Source organism: Emys orbicularis, chromosome 3 (genome assembly GCF_028017835.1).
Source record: "Emys orbicularis isolate rEmyOrb1 chromosome 3, rEmyOrb1.hap1, whole genome shotgun sequence".
In the NCBI taxonomy this organism is placed as follows: domain Eukaryota; kingdom Metazoa; phylum Chordata; order Testudines; family Emydidae; genus Emys; species Emys orbicularis.
In genome coordinates this window covers 60,651,028-60,665,561 of record NC_088685.1, presented here as the reverse complement: position 1 = coordinate 60,665,561, position 14,534 = coordinate 60,651,028, and the positions used below count along the sequence as shown (strand labels likewise).

General features: G+C 42.9%; 1 protein-coding gene across 1 annotated transcript in view; it reads right to left on the bottom strand.

The window, feature by feature from the left end:
* DDX43 (DEAD-box helicase 43) overlaps positions 1–12,591 on the bottom strand; it is a 75,279-nt gene extending 62,688 nt beyond the window's left edge. The window contains exons 1-9 of the mRNA XM_065401945.1: positions 12,210–12,591; positions 10,700–10,755; positions 9,504–9,636; positions 8,133–8,282; positions 7,436–7,517; positions 4,484–4,640; positions 4,277–4,395; positions 3,829–3,939; positions 868–1,009 (exon numbers count right to left, since the gene is read on the bottom strand). Coding sequence (XP_065258017.1) covers positions 868–1,009; positions 3,829–3,939; positions 4,277–4,395; positions 4,484–4,640; positions 7,436–7,517; positions 8,133–8,282; positions 9,504–9,636; positions 10,700–10,755; positions 12,210–12,591 — 1,332 coding nt within the window. The remainder of the gene's footprint in view (positions 1–867; positions 1,010–3,828; positions 3,940–4,276; positions 4,396–4,483; positions 4,641–7,435; positions 7,518–8,132; positions 8,283–9,503; positions 9,637–10,699; positions 10,756–12,209) is intronic.
* Positions 12,592–14,534: the final 1,943 nt, after the last annotated feature.

The following is a 14,534-nucleotide window of genomic DNA, read 5'->3' as shown; positions in this document are numbered from 1 at the left end:
ACCTGGAGTATAGGCAGGTACTGGCATCAGGGGAGGCATGCTATGATACTTTTCCAGGTGCTCAGGATTGGATCTTCTTAACAGTCCTAGTTTACTCATTAAAGTATTTCATAGGTTTCACCTGGGACAGGGCCAGTTTAAATTGTTATCCCTAGTGATTAACCAGTGTCCTAAGGGTTAAAAGGCCACTGACAATTTGTAAACAGAGAACAGAATACCTATAGCAATGGTTCTCAACCTGAGGCCCAATCAGCACACAGTTGCGGCCCATGTGACATCTTCAGGGCCATACAGGTAGTATATGTATTGTGTGGATGCGGCCTACATAACAGAGAGCTGCATATGCAGCCCACAACGGTAAATAGGTTGAGAACCACTAACCTATAGTATTAAAAAGATGACTGAACCAAAATAAAAGGGTAATAAGGACATTATGCACTTAAGTAATCTAACAAAATTTCTTACTTAACTTTTTTATGTCCTGAAGTCAGACTGTTAGCTCACTATTTGTCAAAAATGGCCAGGAAGACTTAAGGCTTTCAGTACATACTATTAGCATCACAATAGCTATCTAAAGTTTTGTTTTTGTTTTCCCTTCAAGTGACCTTTAGAAACATGGGCCACAAGCTATTTTTCATTTTAAGAAAACGGATTACATGTACCAGGAGTCTAGTTTTCTCAGGGTGGTGTTCAGTGTCTTCAGCAGAGATACTCAGTTAACAGTACTGAGATTTCCAGATTTTAGCCTTAAAAATCTCAATTCAATTAAAATGGTTTTGTTTTTTTAACAAATTAAATAAAGATTTGGTTCAGATTAATCCACCTCCACCCCAATAAGTGCATTACTTTTCAATGTTGACTACTTGCCAAGTATGTTATGCTCTTCAGATTTATGAAGTTGTTCATTTGAAGGTCATTCAGTCTACCAGGAGTAGCAATAACAATATCCACACCTTTGGTAACCATGTTTATCTGTCCTTTTCGGTCCCCACCACCATATATGCAAATACTAAAAAAAATAAAAGTTTTCCAGAAGTTGAGGCATATAGATCAATTAAAATCAATCTTTCAAAATTGAAAACAATACCATCACATTGTCCCATAATATTTAAAGAGTATTTTTTTGTATTAAGCTATCAAAAGGAAAGATTATAGTCACAGAATAGATCAAAAAGCACAAGTGATTTATTTACATTTTCTACTTTAAATAAATATTTGTTATTTTACATTATCTGCCACAACTAATGTGTTTAAGTTCAGATACACTAAGCGGGACACAAATTTTAACAATAAAATTGTCATGGAGAAGTTGACTACATTAAACCACATCGCTAACAATTTGTCACTGAATGTGCTGCTTCAGTTTCTCAATTCATATCCAGACAGGCAGAGAGAGAAGCTATCTAAAGCAACCAACAGGTAGCGGGAAGCCAATCTAATGACAAAAGACATGGAGTAGATATGAAAAAGGATTTTAGGTATGAGCATAAGTTACGTGACCACCTATTACAGCACATAGAAGCTGTATCAGAGAAGGAAATACATAACGTTTACAGAGTTAACCTAGCAGCGAACAAGGGTATTAGAATTCTTCGGGTACCACAGCACCTTAGCATTCACACATTTCAACATGTGAGAAGAGATTCTGAAGTAAACTGCAAGACGAACTACTGACGGAATGTGGAGCATGCACAGTATCCTATTTTATAAAGAATAAATGAAATAATTATAATTTTGTCTCAGGTGGTGGAGCCTGGATGTCAATTCAGAACTACTAAGAGGTACAAAGGCGGTCAAGAGAGAATAACAGATAGCAATCTGAAGCCACAGACTGGATAAAGGAAGAAAAGTAAGAAAGATGGAGAAATATGGCCTCAAAGACTCAAGCCAGAAGGAAAAGCTGTAAATATAAAAGGTACAAATTAAGGACCTCTTTAGACTTTACACCAACAACAAAATATCTTGCCTTCAGAATACACAGGAGAAAGAGTTCAGTCAGTCAATGGAAAGCTCAACTATTGACCAAGTACTGAAATGGAGCTCAGAGGAAAAGACAAGGAGTCCTATTTAGTGACTTCATAATGAAGAATATGGCAGACATAGAATCATAGAAGATTAGGGTTGGAAGAGACCTCAGGAGGTCATCTCGTCCAACCCCCTGCTCAAAGCAGGACCAATACCAACTAAATCATCCCAGGCAGGGCTTTGTCAAGCTGGGCCTGAAAAACCTCTAAAGATGGAGATTCCACCACCTCCCTAGGTAACTCATTCCAGTGAGTCACCATTCTCCTAGTGAAATAGTATTTCTTAATATCCAACCTAGACCTCCCGCACTGCAACTTGAGAGCATTGCTCCTTGTTCTGTCATCTGCCACCACTGATAACAGCCTAGCTCCATCTTCTTTGGAACCCCCGTTCAGGTAGTTGAAGGCTGCTATCAAATCTCCCCTCACTTTTCTTTTCTACAGACTAACGAAGCCCAGTTCCCTCAGCTTCTCCACATAAGTCATGTGCCCCACCCCCCTAATCATTTTCATTGCCCTCCGCTGGACTCTCTCCAATTGGTCCACATCCTTTCTGTAGTGGGGGCCCCAAAACTGGATGCAATTCTCCAGATGTGGCCTCACCAATGCTGAATAGAGGGAAATAATCACTTCCCTCGATCTGCTGGCAATGCTCCTATTAATGCAGCCCAATATGCCGTTGGCCTTCTTGGCAACAAGGGCACACTATGACTCATTCAGCTTCTCGTCCACTGTAATCCCCAGATCCTTTTCTGCAGAACTGCCACTTAGCCAGTCAGTTCCCAGCCTGTAGCAGTGCACAGGATTCTTCTGTCCTAAGTGCAGGACTCTGTACTTGTCCTTGTTGAACCTCATCAGATTTCTTTTGGCCCAATCCTCCCATTTGTCTAGGTCACTCTGGATCCTATCCCTACCCTCCAGCGTATCTACCTCTTCCTCCAGCTTAGTGTCATCCGCAGACTTGCTAAGGGTGCAATCCATCCCATCATCCAGATCATTAATGAAGATGTTGAACAAAACCGGCCCCAGGACCGACCCCTGGGGCACTCCACTTGATACCGGCTGCCAGCTAGACATCGAGCCGTTGATCACTACCCGTTGAGCCTGATGGTCTAGCCAGCTTTCTATCCGCCTTATAGTCCATTCATCCAATCCATACTTCTCCCACAGTATTCTTGCCAGCAAGCTGAAGACCATATCAAAAGCTTTGCTTAAGTCAAGGTATATCACAGGGGTAGGCAACCTATGGCACGTGTGCCGAAGGCGGTACGTGAGCTGATTTTCAGTGGCACTCACACTGCCCGGGTCCTGGCCACCGGTCTGGGGGACTCTGCATTTTAATTTAATTTTAAATAAAGCTTCTTAAACATTTTTAAAACCTTATTTACTTTACATAGAATAGTTTAGTTATATATTATAAACTTATAGAAAGAGACCTTCTAAAAACGTTAAAATGTATTAATGGCACGCAAAACCTTAAATCAGAGTGAATAAATGAAGACTCGGCACACCACTTCTGAAAGGCTGCCGACCCCTGGTATATCATGTCCACCCCTTTTCCCACAGAGCCAGTTATGTCATCATAGAAGGCAATCTATGGCCCAAACAAAGTGGACAACATGTATGCTGCCTTCTATTGACAGAACAAATAGAATACCAGATATCTTAAAGGCTACAGGATAATTCAATTTTTTTGCATTTGTTATAACGCTTTAGCATTTTAGTGACAGGACTTGCTGTAATACAAGACTTCTGCCAACATTTGTGTCTTTAATATTAAGAAACTGGTGAGAAGAAAGATTACCTTTTAATTCCTTTGTATGTATACTTTGAGCACTCTGCCTCCACTTGAAGAGCTAGTTCTCGAGTGGGAGCGAGGACCAACATACCTGGCCCAACACGCTGATCTCTTGGGCTTTAAGATAGAATTAAACAAAATTTAAAAAAATGCTTCATACAGTAGTTCTATTAGGCTACAGAAAAACATGATATTGAGTACACCCACATTAGATATTAAAATGTTTTAATGCAATATTGCTCTAGAGTTTCTCAATATACTGCCACATTGTGTTATTCAGACAGATCAGGGCTACCAGTTTTTTAAACCAATACAGTTAATTTTACAACTATTGATTGCACTCTTTTTCAAGTTGTGTTTTAATGCCAATTTAGAGTTAAAAAAAAAAAAAAAAAAAAAAAACCACTTAGCAAGGCAATACAAAACTCAAAGTTTCGCTCCATCAAGCCCTTACATTGGTTGTGAATCCAAATGAATGAATCCAGGCATTAAATAAGCTAATGTCTTCCCAGTACCAGTCTGTGCTATACCAATGAGATCAATTCCTTGAAGTATGATTGGCCAAGCCTGTGACTGAAATAAAGCAACGTAAGTGCTAAACATATGGACTGCAAATTTCTCTTTAAAATATGAAACTTACCAGAACTGTGCCACACAGTACCTGAATTGGCGTAGGATTCGCAAAGCCAACTTTTCTGATATTTGCCATAACATCAGGATAATATTGAAATGCATCTTCAAATTTACAAACAGGATTGGGAACATGGCGCTTCTCACCCTCTTTCAAGTCATCACAAATGATATTATTATTTTCTTTTCTGTATACAATTTAAAAATATTAATGTAGTAGCTTGAAAAATCAAATAATTTTAAAACCAAAACAGAACAATATTCTAGAAATTGAAGAAAACTGTGTGGCCTGTAAGAAATGAGTACAGATTTCTTGGGAAAAAGAGAGCTATGACCACTCTTATGTTCACAAAGGGTGTTACTTGGGAGACACCCTTCCACATCCTTCAGTTCTCACTTTTGGATATTCCCCTCCACAATTAATTAGATGCTCTAAATGGATAGGACTATGCATACATCTGACCTTGATTGCACTCTACCTGAAGGAACTATACATTTGCTGAGAACATTCGTGTCCTATTGCAATCCAAAAGTCATTGGAGAGTGCCACTGACTAATTTTAAATGGCATCCTATCTAGGCCTTCACCAGAATAGTGGTTGTGACAGTGTAGGTCCATAGCACTCCATACGAACGAAACAACCACAAAAGGTAACAAATTTAGAGTCAAACAAAAGCATAAGAGAACAACCTATGCCATCTTAACAAACAGAAAGGTCTACAGTTTCTAAGGATATGCAACCTACTTTAACAGGCTTTATAGCACACTCAAGCACCGAGATATTTAAAGGGACTATTTAAAAAAAAAAAAAATCTATCAATGGTTTGTCTTAGTTTTTTTTTTTTTCCCTTCTCTTCCCAGCCTAAATACAAGATTCCATTCAACCAACATCTTTGCTTCAACCAGGGAAGAGGAAGAAAAAAGCACTTTCAATCTCCCCCTTTCCCTCAGTTATACTTATTTTAAAAGGTAATGAACAAAATTACAGAAATATTAATTATGGATAAGCATATAGAAGATGAGATGGGAGAAGAGGAAACACTACAGAATATTTTTACTCGCCCATAGCTGTTGTCTCATACATTCTCTTTTCTTATCCTATGAAAAGTTCCATACAGCATGGAAAATTGGCAAGTAAAAGCATGCGCACATACTTCCAAAAGACAATAACTAGAATCCCAGTTCAGATTACAGGTTATATTTCCTAACAGAGAGAGAGACATATGTTAGAGACACTGATAAAGCTGCTGGGGCAGCACACGTGGAAAAATTATAGTAGCCAGGGCAGCAAGGGAGGGCTGTAAAATCCATTACTACTACTGGAGAGAGAATACTAGAGTTAACATAAGGTGATTGAAAAGTAGGATGCTCTGTGTACTTGATTCAAAGTGATTGGAACTTAGTGATTAACCAGGTTGGAACTTACCAGGATCTATGGGCAAGGACAGGGTAGGATGGCAGTGAATCGAAGTTCTAACTGCTTGGAAGATGTCTGAGTAAGGCTTCGATGAAAAAAAGGGGAGTTCAGGGGGCATTTAAGCTGGACACAATGTTCAGAAGATTATAGCTTGAAGGAATTAATAAACTCCAATCCACTATCTCACAATATGCTCAGTTCCAGTAGGTAGATGCACAAAACCCTTCAGTGTACCAACTACACTGCCAAACCATCTTTTTGTAATATGACAGGAGAGATTCTGAATTTAAGGGCGAAAAAAAAGACTGTGGCCATTTGCCTTTTACAGAGTTTACTGCCACCATTTGCTACCAGCTTGAAAAAGCAGTCTGCTTGCATAATGCTCAACCCATGTTGGATAAAAATCAATGATTTAATTTTTTTAAAAATGGATATTTTAAAATTTTAAATTAAATAAGTTTTTTTTTAAATAAAAGAAACCTATTTAAAATTAAAATTGTAATTGACAACCTATGCTAAGGCCTAAACTTACTATGATGTATTAAAATCATTTAAATTAAACAAAAAAATTTAAGCAGTTCATTTGCTGCCAAGTTTTAAAGAAAATCAAACCCATGACTGGTGGAAGGCACTGGCTAAGCACTTGCCTCCAGAGCTTGTTGAAGTGCTAAACCAGCTTTTGACAGTAGTAACTCTGCATGAGAGACAGTTTTCTTAATTTCAGACCAGTTCAGTTCAATGAGTTAAGTAAAGAACCCAACTGGGAGTTGAAAAACAGGAAAGTTTGTTTTTGTCTTCCAATCTATGAATAAAAGCTATGTGTGAGAGAATGAGATCTGCTAATCCTAAAAATTTTGAAGGACCTGGTGATCAGAGACAATTAGTTCAATTCACTAACTACAGATAATACTTTTGTTTAATAAATGAGTTTTAAATGCAAAGCATGTCTTGATGAACTTTCTTCTTACGTATCCAACATATTTAAGGTAGTTTTATTGAATAAAAAAATAAAAAATTGTTTTTGTGCATTTTAATTGAATAATAATTTCCAGTCAAATAGAGCATGACACAATCAGTAAAAAATTAATCCAGTAAATAGAAACCGCATCATTTATCATTGTCCAACATAATAAGTATAAAAATTAAGAATCTGAATAAATATAAGATAAGCTATATAACTGCTTAAGTGCGTAAGGATATAGTGTTTCGTCCTGGTTAGCAAAAAGCCACACCAAATTTAGCAAAAATATATTTTAATGGTTACCAACCAACGAGAACCAATCTTTCTTCATGAAAATAACTGATGCACACAAACAATGCAAAACATAATGAAAACTGATATTTAAATCAAGGATTCCTGCCTGCTGATTTAAATCATTATTAAAATTGGTGATTTAAATTGCTTTGATTTAAAAATCAATTCACCCTGGCTCCAGCCCAAATAAAAAAAAATAAATAAATAAGAAATTTTTTGTAGATTAACAGTTTAACATTTATACAACCCCTATGTAACAATAAAAGAATTTACCATTCCAAAACAAGCAGTTACTTATACAAAGATCTTACCGCCACTTCTCCACTTCTTCTTGTAGCATGGAAGCAATCTTTTGTGATTCTTTGTAAAAGTTTCTCTCAATTGGAGGCAAATCTTAAACAATTAGGGGGAAAAGCAAGCTGTTAGAAAAATTAAATTTTCCGAATTGGTGAGGGACGTGCTTATTGAGAATTACAACATATAGTTTAAACAGAAACAGTTACTGGTAGAAGCCTGCCAAAATTATGATCAGGATTTAAGATGGAAGAGCCCAAAACCCACATAACATGGTGAATCCTCACATCACTCCCCAGTAAAAAAAATTATTATAAGTAGTGTGAAGATTCCTTGTTGGAAGCATGTATACAACTAAAAGCTGAAGAAGAGATAAAACCCAATTTTTTTTTAAAGTATTTGCTAAATAATCCACCTCACTAAATTTTCAGTCTAAGCTCATTGGAATTATTCCATTAACAGAGATCATATGATGCAGACAGTTATACTTAAGAAAATTACAGAGCCTAAGCAGTTATATTTAATTGAATCTAAAGAGAGTAAGAGTCTACCAGGAATTATTAATTCAGACAGTGAAAAATACACATTCATTTCAACACAGACAGACGTGGATCTAAAAATATTCTATTCTGCATTTTAAAAATCTGTAACAGGCTATCAAGACTTTATATTCAAGACTAGCACACTACACTTTTTCAAAGCCTGTATACTAACCTGCCCACTTCATAGCTTCATATTTAGCTTTATTTTCTCGAAGAGATGCCCAGTTGATCACTGATTTCTGTGGGCCATTTCCAGACTTGACAAGATCATGATGACTTTCAGTGGAATAACTAGTGCCAAAATCCTGGTGTTGGAGGGAACCTGTTGGGAAACAGTAGCTTTGCTTTATTTTTAACAAACAAAACCTTTTCCATTTGAATTCTGAAGAGATGTTATGTTTAAATAGAAATTTCTTTCTTGGGGCTTATTGTTAGAGGCCTGGTTTGATCTCCAGATCCAATCTTATTATAGACCAGAAAGATCTACAAAAACTGTGTGGATGCATTGTTGGGAAAAAGGAGAGAAAGAGTGCTTTCAGCAATTTCTGGCTACTTAAGGAGTAGTACTGTCAGGTTCTAAAGGGAACTCCAAGCAGCTCTCTCAACTAGAAGGAAGGCATGCTGTGATATGGGTTCTTCAGGGACTGGGTGTAAATTGGGGGAAAATGGGAGGTAAATTCTCAGAGCCCCAAGAATCAAGCAGAAAACTATTTTCAACAACTGTAAGGAGAGAAGGGGTATTTCTACAGCACAAGATGATAATATAAAAGTTAAAACACACATACCAAATGCATAGATAGTACAGTACATTTAAAAGAGATTCATTAAATTAGGATCTCTCAGAAAGCAGATTTAACCATGACACAAAGGCAATACATACTACATGTGATGACAGTGATTAAGTGAGTCCCAATGATAAACTGGGACAGCACAGGAGGAAATGTAGTGGTGTGCCTCATTCTCATGCTGCTCTGGTCTGTTTGTGCATCTAAATAGCAGCTTTCAGTTCCCCCTTAGCTATAATACGTTCAGAAAGTATATTAAGATATCCACTATTGAGTATTCCTAGCTGCAGCTTTGCTCCTTCCTCAAAGATACCTGCTAGTCCACCATGCTAGGCATCTCACAGCTGCCCCTGCCACCACAGTGGTACACTCCATGCTCCATTCCTCCTCTCTTGGAAATGTGGAACCTAACTCTCAGTTCTGAGTTTAATTCCTTTCTTCCCTTTTAGTGCCTTAGTCCAGATCTGAAGACATATACATGGTCCTTGCCCCAAAGGGCTTTCAATACAAATAGACCAAACAAATAATAATAGACAACACAAGCAAAATGTAGTCATTGCTTATGTATCCCTACAACATATACAGTAACAATACCCACACTTTATTATGTGCAAACTTTTTTTTGACAAAGTTCTTTCTCTGTGGTACAGCATATATACAGAGGCATATTGTACATGTTAAAATGTTAAGTACAAGTCAAATGTTATAAGAGAACATGAGTCAAAGACCCAACAATTCCCCCACGGTAAATTTCTTACCTTTCTCAGTCCTGTCTCCAGGGTAATTTTGGCCATACCTCTTAACAAGATCATCTATCAACATTTTGGCTTTGTTCTGTGTATCATTACTGCCAAAAATCTTTACTTCAGCTTCATATGTCCCTCTTATAACCTAAATTTAGAAAGCCTAATTAAATTTTTATATAGCACAAGCTTCATATACTAGAATATACACAGGTATCCCACTCCTTGATTTTTTCTTTATGCAGTCTCAATTTCTCTGCCTAACATCATAATGCCTAATTTTTGGGCACCTAGAAAAGTCACAAGAACACTGCAATCCACAAAGCCACAGTTAAGTGCATCAGCTTCCCTATACAATGAATGGGGAGAGCTAAACGCCTAAGAGTATGTATACACTTAAGGCAGTGGTTCCCAAACAGGGGTTTGTGAAATGTTAGAGGGTTCTCGGGGAAAAAATTCCCTAATGGTGGACAGAGCTGTCCCTAGGACAGAACTGGGCGGGCAGCCCGGAGCCCCCGGACTTCCAAGAGCTAAGCAGATCAAAGCAAGCATATCTATCACACTGAGGAGATTTAAACTTCAAGCCTCCTTATAAGAAATGGAAAGGGAGGTGGATATTTGTTGCTGTTTTTAAAATTAATAGGCAGCCAGTATATTATGAAGAACAAGTTTAAGCTTTGGTGTAACGTGCGTTTTTGTCTGGACTGCTCAAGACCTGAATGCTCGCGTAGGAAGAACAATTTGAGTTGGCTTTTTAAATACCTTGGTGGGAGTTCTGTGGATTGCAGTGGAGACAAATCTAGCATTTAGGTGCTTAAATCTGGGGTTTAGGCTGGCACCTAAGTATCTTTGTAGCTCTGAGCCCTTGTGTTCCCTTTTTTTTTTTTTTTTTTAATGTAAAATTTTGTATGTTCTTTATATTTAAAAAAAAAAAAAAAAAAAAGTAAGAAAACCCTACATCACCAAACTGTTGTCTTACACCCCAAGCAAACTATGTTCACATCCTAGTTCTGTTTAGTTACTCTCCATGTATACAGGGACTAGGAGAATGTAAAGGCATCACATGCAACCTCAAGATAAAGAAATGACAGATGAAAGGAGAGAATCGCTCATATCAGTGGAGCAATCATTGGAATATATAGAAGCAGAAGTGGCAAGTCCTGGAGAGAGTATGGAGCAATAACCTCTTGACAAAATGTAGTGCACTTTACCTGTATTTTAGAACCTGAAGAATCCTCAAGTTCTCTTATTTTAGTTCCAGCCCGACCTGTTACAAAATGCACTGTAGATATTATACAAATCCTGACCACAGACCAACTTGTGCCAAGAGTTGGAAATAAACTCCTGTTAATCATTATTTACACAGTCATCAAATAAGAAAGCATTTAACAAGAAATCGTGGCTCGAAAAATGTAGAAAAAAATAGGTGGCTTATTTATGATCATTCGAAACCAAGACAGAAAAAACTGCAAGGGGGGGGGGGAACCCCACTGAGAAATCATGGTACCAGGGAGATAATTCAGGTTCCTTCCCTGGCCAGCAAGACTTTTGTCCCCATCTCCCCCTCTTCTAGCTAAAAGGCACGCTCACACATCCACTGGGGCTGACCAACAGAACCTGAGTGAGCCTTTTGTGGTGAACCCCTCCCATGCAGCAGCGGTGAAAGTGGGCCAGTATAGCATACTAGTAAGAAGTGGCTACCGGTACCGGGCCTGTACACAGCCCGTTAACACCACTGCCCCCTCGCCCCCCAGGGCCACAGAGGGGGAGTGTGTGCAAAAGGAACAGCTGCCCTGGGGCCCTGCAATTTAATTTGGCAGCGACTGGAGCTGGGGGCCCTTTAAATCACTGCTGGAGCCCCGGGTGGTGCTGAAGGGCTGGCTGGGGGAGGCTGACCCCCCAGCCCCGCTCCTTCTGCCCAAGCCCCCGTACCGATAAGACTTCTAAGTTACTTTCACCCCTGCCATGCAGGCAAGCAATCGTCCCCTCAAGGTGATCAAATGGAAAATCAGGCAAGCAGCTACCGTGCACACATCCTGGTCTCCCCAAGCTACTGTGCATTCATCAGGGAGAGAGGCACTGCAGAATGTGTGCGGCCCCCCCCTGCCTCAGCAGGGACGAGGGCCAACGAGAGATCTCAGTGGCCAAGCAGGTACCCCAGCCAGCCCCCATCAACACCCTCCACCTCAGCAGCCCGCTAAGTGCCTTGAGCTTGTCTGGCAGGGGTGGAGATTGGGAAGGCATAGGGAGTGTTTGCCCCCCTCCCAACCAAGGGCAACACATGGGTGGGTACGCAGGGTCATGTGCCCTCCTCCCCCAGATTTCTACCTTCCATTTAGCACAGAGATTTTCAAACTATGTGAGCACAGAGGAACACTGAGCCAGTCCTGCACAGCGTGTCTCAGTGAGGGGAGTCAGGAGGGGAGGGTGGCGCCCTCCCCATGTTCCTCCCCATGTTCCTCCATGCCCTTGGGGCAGGGGCACACCCCACAATTTGAAAACCTCTATGCTAAATGGGAGGCAGAAATCAGGGGAGGGGGGCACAAGACCCTCACATGCTCCCTGACGTTGCCTCCGTCCGTCCCCCCCCCCCCCGATGCAGAAATCAAACTATGCCTATGTCATGCCCACCCCCCTGGCACGCCTCATAGCCCCCCCGCTCGGAACGACTCGGGTCTACCAGTGTCAGAGGCAGGCACTCGGGCAGGGCCCGGTAGTTACCGATGATGGTCCCGATCATGGCGTTGTCCAGGTGGAAGCAGAGCGGCACCCCCAAGCCCCGACCCCTGGGGGGGCCGCGGGGCCGATATTCCAGAGGGCCGGACAGCCAGGGATTCCGGGGTGCGTGCAACGGGAACGGCCGCGAATCCTCCAGCCTCCTACAGCCGCCCTGGGAGTCGTTGCCTCTCCGGGCCGACCTCTTCTCCTGGTCCTCAGCCCAGGGCCCGGTGGCTCCGCTTCGCCCTCTGCCGCCCACCGGGGACGCTGGGCTCCTCCGGTCCTGGGCGGGGGCCATCGCCGGCTGCCACTCCGGCAGCGGGGGCGCTGGCAGCCGGCTCCCGGAGCGGAACTCCTCGTCGCTGTCCGCTTCCCAGTCCGACATGGCAACGCCGGATGCCCCGTGAACTAGAAGGGGCCTGTCGGGCTCGCGCTACCTAGCGCGTGCTCTCCAACCGTCACCACGCGCGTGCGAGCCCCGCCCAACAGTTTTTGGCCGGGAAGCGCTCTGATTGGCCACAGCATTTCGCCTGTACGAAATGATTGGCTGGCTAGCCTGGGCCTCTATGGCCTCTGGAAGCGACTGGCATTCTGCCGGGGGGGAGGGGCCACGCCCTGGGGCTCGGCTGCAAGCCGCGGAGCTGAGGCTTGGCCACGCCTCAGCGCATCCCTCCTGCGAGTTTTGCCCCCCCCCCCAGGCAGGGAGCCCAGAACGTCCCAGCAGCCTGCTCGTGGGGTGATGCAGGAGGGAGGAGCAAGGACTCAGTGCGCAGGGTCCCCCACCCTCCCAAACGCCGCAAACCAGCTGATTGCCGGGGGCAGGAGGGAGGGGGGAGCCTGCGCACTGAGTCCTTGCTCCTCCCTCCTGCCCCCGGAACGTTGCAAGCCAGCTGATTGCCACAGGCAAGAGGGAGGGGGAGAAGCAAGAACACAGCGCACCTCCCCCCTCCCTCCTGCCCTGGCAATCAGCTGGCTTGCGGCGTTCAGGAGGTAGGGGGAGCTTGCACGCCGTCTCCTCCCTCCTGCCTCCTGAAGGCTGCAAGCCAGCTGATTGCCGTGGGCAGGAGGGAGGGGGAGGAGCGAGGCCCCTGCGAGCGGAGTAAAGGGAGAGGAGGTGGGGAAGAAGAGGTGGGTTAAGGGTGGGGGCATGGGTGGGCAAGGGTTGAGCCCCCCACCCTGGTGCTTTCAGAGTAGAGGAAGCTGCCGCTGCTGCTGCACATTATGCTTCTCCTAGCCTACAGGCACCTTCAGCCTCCTTGCCTGCCTCATTGTCTCCAGTGCCAGTGGGCTGTGCCTGTGTGGGGTAAGGCGGGGGCACCTCCCAACTATAGTACTGTACTGTATGGCAAAAAAAAATGTCCCTGGAACCTAACCCCCCCACTTACATTCATTCTTATGGGGAAATTGGATTCGCTTAACATCATTTCACTTAAAGTTGCATTTTTCAGGAACATAACTACAACATTAAGTGAGGCGCTACTGTATGTTTTTAGCTTGAATGATTGCGATTAGCTTTCCAAATGCAAACAAGACTAAGTCTATGCAGTGCTGTCTTCCTAAATCCTCAGACAGATTCACTCATCTCTGCTGCCACACTTGGAGCTTCCACCAGTGGCAGTAGTGAACAGGGCCGGTTTTAGGACCTGCGGGGCCCGATTCCGCGGTCCGGGTCTTCTGCGGCACTTCGGCGGCGGGGGGTCTGTGCCGCGTCTTCCGTGGCACTGAAGGACCCCCTGCTGCCGAAATGCCGCCGAAGACCCCAGAGCGGCTTCCCCCAGCTGCCGAAATGCTGCTGGAGCGGACCGCCGCCGGGTGTGCCTAAGGCGCGGGGCCCTCTTAGGTGTGGACGCTGGGCCCTCTTACCCACGGGGCCAGATTCCGGAGAATCGGGGGAATTGGCCTAAAGCCAGCCCAGGTAGTGAAAACCAGCCAGTTTTGATTGTTTTCACTGCTGATTTTCAGATTCCTGTGGGCAGCAGGGAAACTGGGAAGAATTATATAAATGGCATTCTGTTGCACCCGGGGAAGGCTATGATCAACAGCACCTTCAAGCACTGAATCTATTTCCCTGTCAGGGCTGGGGAGAAGATAGAATGGCAGAAATACTCTTGTTGCACCACCCAGAAAGCTAAGAGAGGAGAAGAGTAGCAAAGAAACAAACACCCATTGTGACGTTGTGCAGTCTATATGGTTTTATAAAAACATGATAATAAGTGAATATAATGTAACTGGGATAGTTTTAGAAAAAATGTGGTAATAAGTGAATATAACGTAACTGGGATATGCTTCATGCAAAAGGTCTCTTGTAAGGTATCATTACAAAGCTAA